This window comes from Lactuca serriola, chromosome 8 (genome assembly GCF_051521515.1).
Source record: "Lactuca serriola cultivar US96UC23 chromosome 8, Lser_US96UC23_V15, whole genome shotgun sequence".
In the NCBI taxonomy this organism is placed as follows: domain Eukaryota; kingdom Viridiplantae; phylum Streptophyta; class Magnoliopsida; order Asterales; family Asteraceae; genus Lactuca; species Lactuca serriola.
Window position 1 is genome coordinate 235,705,918 of NC_136415.1, and position 4,172 is coordinate 235,710,089.

The following is a 4,172-nucleotide window of genomic DNA, read 5'->3' on the forward strand; positions in this document are numbered from 1 at the left end:
GTGTATGTAAGTTTGTCCAAAACCACTTGCCGATAATATATACTTGCATTGAGAAGAAATTTTGCTTATGGTGCAATTGAGCTTCCATAGGTATTTGATATCCGATCCGGCTTTGGTAAAGGTGTTTCAGGCATGCAAGCAGGTATATACATGCACATATCTTATATTTAACTTTTATACCTTAAGCACGGATTTAGTATTACATCCCAAACAATGTTTTAATTTATGGTTGATACCACCGGCCAATTAAATTAATTTTTTAGCTGCAGCGCTGATTATATATCCAACGAGTTAAATTACTACACTAATTAAACATATCATAATCATGCATGGAACAGTACAATACTCATAATAATTGCATTAACAATTAAATTACTATTTCTTGAGGTGCCGCGTTGATTATATATCCAACGAGTTGAATTACAATAACTAATTAAACATATGAAACTATAATCATCCATGGACGAGTATAATAATCATAATAATTACAACCAAGATGCTACTTCCATTTTTAATAAATCGTAAAACCAAGGCATATGGCATACGTCAGAGCACCTTGTCATCATGGTAGTGTAAATATCATGTAGAAGTTGTTTACACCAAGTTGAATCCAATACACATTTCGTTGCCACGACTGACCGATCTACATACCAACCACATTAGAACGCCTATAAGTCAAGCCACTGATAGCCTAAAACAAATGCAAAGCAAGAAAGAAGAGGAAGAAAAATGGTGAAAGAAGAATGGCGTTTTAAGGAAAACAACGAAGTACATGCAGCTGCATCTTTGACAATGAGAAACACCCTTGAATTACTCATCGGTAACATCGAAGTTACACAGACAGGGAAACCAATGATTCATCTTGGACATGGTGATCCTTCAGTTTACCCTTGCTTTCGAACATCTCCAGTAGTAGAAGATGCTCTAGTGGAATCCATTCGATCTGCTCACTTCAACTGTTATGCTACTGGAGCCGGAATTAATCCTGCAAGAAGGTTATAATTAATTACTTACCTTTAATCAATTTCATATTTTGGATCTACAACATCGTCGATGTTTCAAGTTTTTTTACATTTTGGTGGATTTCAAACAAAATTATTAACAAATTATTTTATTAATAGGGCTATTGCCGAGTACCTGTCGAGAGATATTCCTTACACATTAAAAACCGACGACGTTTTGCTTACCGTTGGAGCAGAACATGCTATTCATGTGTTACTAACTGTTCTTGCTAGACCCGGTGCAAATATACTCTTTCCTAGACCTAATTATCCGACATATGAAGCTCGAGCCAGATTTAGCTCACTTGAGGTTCGTCATTTTGATCTCCTCCCAGAGAAAGGTTGGGAAGTTGATCTTCATGGTGTCAAAGCATTAGCAGATGATAAAACAGTCGCTATAGTTCTCATCAATCCAGGGAATCCTTCTGGAAGTGTTTTCACATATGAGCATATGCAAAAGGTGTGACAAAACTGTAGTTGTAGTACTTTACACTAAAAACCTAGATCCTATATTTGGTAACGCTTATATAAATTGTAGAAACAAACATATTTAGAAGGCAAATAAAAATCACACAAGCTATTTGGATAATATTTGTCATAACGATCTTTCTTGTTCTTGTTTTTTCATGATGAAAGATTGCAGAAACAGCAAGAGAACTTGGAATTCTGGTGATTGCAGACGAAGTTTATGCCCATCAAGTCTTCGGAGAAAAACCCTTTATCCCCATGGGAGTATTTGGTGCAATAGCGCCTGTTGTGACGATTGGGACATTGTCAAAACGATGGATCGTTCCTGGGTGGCGTTTTGGATGGATTGCAATAACAGATCCAGTTGGCGTTCTTCACAAAACTGGGGTTTAATTTTCTCTCTACATCACTCAAGTCTTTCAAATCAAATTCATAAACTTTAATCATACGTCAAAACTTTCCTTTGTCTTACATATATACTATGGTTTCAGATTGTTAGTTCGCTGAAGAGTTGCCTGGTGATATCAGCAGAACCCCCGACTGTTATTCAGGTACATGATTCCACAATCTTCTTAATCGTTGACTGTTATTCTAATGCTAAAGCACACGTTTCAGGGAGCTATTCCTCGCATACTGAAGAGCACACCGGAGTCATTCTTTGTGAATATTAACAAGTTACTAAAAGAAGCAGCTGACATGTTTTATGAGAGACTTAAGGAGATACCCCTTCTTGTATGCCCACACAAACCCGAGGGATCTATGTTTGTCTTGGTAAAAAAATTGTATGGATTAACTAGTTTAAGTAAAATATATAGAATGTGTATAAAGTCATCTGATAATGGTTGTACAGGTGCAGTTAAATCTATCAGGGTTTTATGACGTAGTTGATGATACAGACTTCTGTATGAAGTTGGCTAAAGAGGAATCCATGATCCTTCTACCAGGTATGATCAATAACATACTTATAAGTATCTTAAAGATAAAATCATAAAATTACCTCATTCGTTATTGTTAGTATTATTATTATTATTCATATTCGTATTACTATGAAAAATCACGGCAGGGGATGCTGTTGGCTTAAAAAACTGGCTTCGAGTGAGTTTTGCAGCAGAGCCAAAAATACTAGAAGATGCAATTGGGAGGCTGAAAGCTTTTTGTTTGAGGCATGCAAAATATTATTAGTACAATACGTGCGATAATTGTTGATTGGAATACCAAAAGTTGTTCAAATATACATGGCGAATCTAGCTTGTAATGCCAGGTTAAAACATTGGTCACATATTTTGAGTTGAATTTCCAGGTTTTATTAGGAAATTAATGGATGTAAGATATTATTTTTTGTTGACAGGTAGTATTTTGATTTCAATTTGTATCTAATATTATAGTTCAATCTAAGTTGAATATATGTGTTAAGAAATGAGTGTAAGGTATCCCATTCGCAGTACACATTTGGGTATGTGGTCGTTTACTGTTTATCAAATACACCAGCAAAACTATATAATAATGTTCTCATAACAATAATTGAGCAACCAAAAAGTATCGATGGTAGAATTACTAGCACATTATAAATTAAGAATTTAACTCCGGATAAAAGCCTTTCTAAAGCGAGGTGGATTTGTTTATGCTGTCTTTTTCCTTTTATCGATCTCCCCATCTATCCCTTCACATTGTAGTTTATTTAGTAAAGATATATTTTCCGTATAGCATATATGACTTTGTTATTGTTATTATTAGTTCTTTTATGGTAGTTGCAAGTAAAAAATGTAGTACGTGTTTGGTGAAGCAATAATTTAATGTGTTCTCTGTCTCTTTATAAATGGGAATCAAATTTAGAACAATTCATTTTCTAGAGTTGATAACTATCCTTGAGAGTTGAGATATAGGTTGTTAGCTTCATTTTCATTTTTGGTTATTCGGTTATGTTCTTACTACTGGTAGCTAGTGAACACACACGGGCATATTAGCAATTTAATGGTAAAAAAACTATGCAATAAGTAAACCTAAATTCCTTTTAAGTTTAAAATAAATGTTTCTTTGAATTTTGTAGTCTTCAAATTCGATTATTATAGATAGTGTTTATGGCCTAAGTATGTTGCTCCTTCATAGTGAATAGGATGAGATTAATGGGCTTTTGCGAAAAATGGATATCTTCCATTCATGCATATATTACCTCAACCAAGGTTTATATCATTGGAAATGGTAATCCCACAAACGAGTTTAGATGGAAAAAGGTTTTCGTCAAGGCATCACAATCTCCTCTTTCCTCCTTATGATTGCAACTAAAGATCTTAGAGCAACTATTGTAAAGGCCATAGAAAAAGTGTATCAATATAGGGGTGAATCTATTAAACCCGGGTTATTACCTCTTTATATTTTAGTATGTGGATGTTCTGGGTTTTTGCGTGAATGAGCTTGGAGAATTCTTTGAATCTCATTCAGATTCATAAATGCTTCTTCCTTACCTTAAGTCTAAAACTAAACTTATCCAAAAGCAAGGTTATAAACATTGGGGTGAGTGACATCAAGATCTCTTTTATGATTATGTGGTTAAATTGTAGCAACAAATCCTTCCCTTCAATTACATTGGTGTTCCTGTTTAACGTAGGATGTCTAAAATCAGCAATTCGTAGCCCTTATTGTAACATCTCGACTCTCAGGTATTACATTTATTTACTTAATTATTTTTGGGATTTAATGAGTGAC

The 4,172-nt window shown here is 34.4% G+C and overlaps 1 protein-coding gene across 1 annotated transcript; it reads left to right on the plus strand.

Annotated features, from left to right (window-relative positions):
• Positions 1–729: 729 nt before the first annotated feature.
• On the plus strand, positions 730–2,990 carry LOC145067837 (nicotianamine aminotransferase 1-like). The gene is made up of 7 exons (XM_079014876.1): positions 730–995; positions 1,122–1,461; positions 1,638–1,856; positions 1,961–2,020; positions 2,085–2,240; positions 2,320–2,413; positions 2,533–2,990. The coding sequence occupies exons 1-7, from the start codon at positions 730–732 to the stop codon at positions 2,649–2,651; spliced, it is 1,254 nt and encodes a 417-aa protein (XP_078871002.1). The 3' UTR covers positions 2,652–2,990.
• The last annotated feature ends 1,182 nt before the right edge of the window (positions 2,991–4,172 follow it).

Bases quoted from the DNA above. Each gene is read 5' to 3' on its own strand.
- LOC145067837 (XM_079014876.1), top strand. From the start codon at position 730: ATGGTGAAAGAAGAATGGCGTTTTAAGGAAAACAACGAAGTACATGCA. The intron at 1,462-1,637 runs GTGTGACAAAAC...TCATGATGAAAG, and splicing joins CATATGAGCATATGCAAAAG to ATTGCAGAAACAGCAAGAGA. The intron at 2,414-2,532 runs GTATGATCAATA...AAATCACGGCAG, and splicing joins ATCCATGATCCTTCTACCAG to GGGATGCTGTTGGCTTAAAA.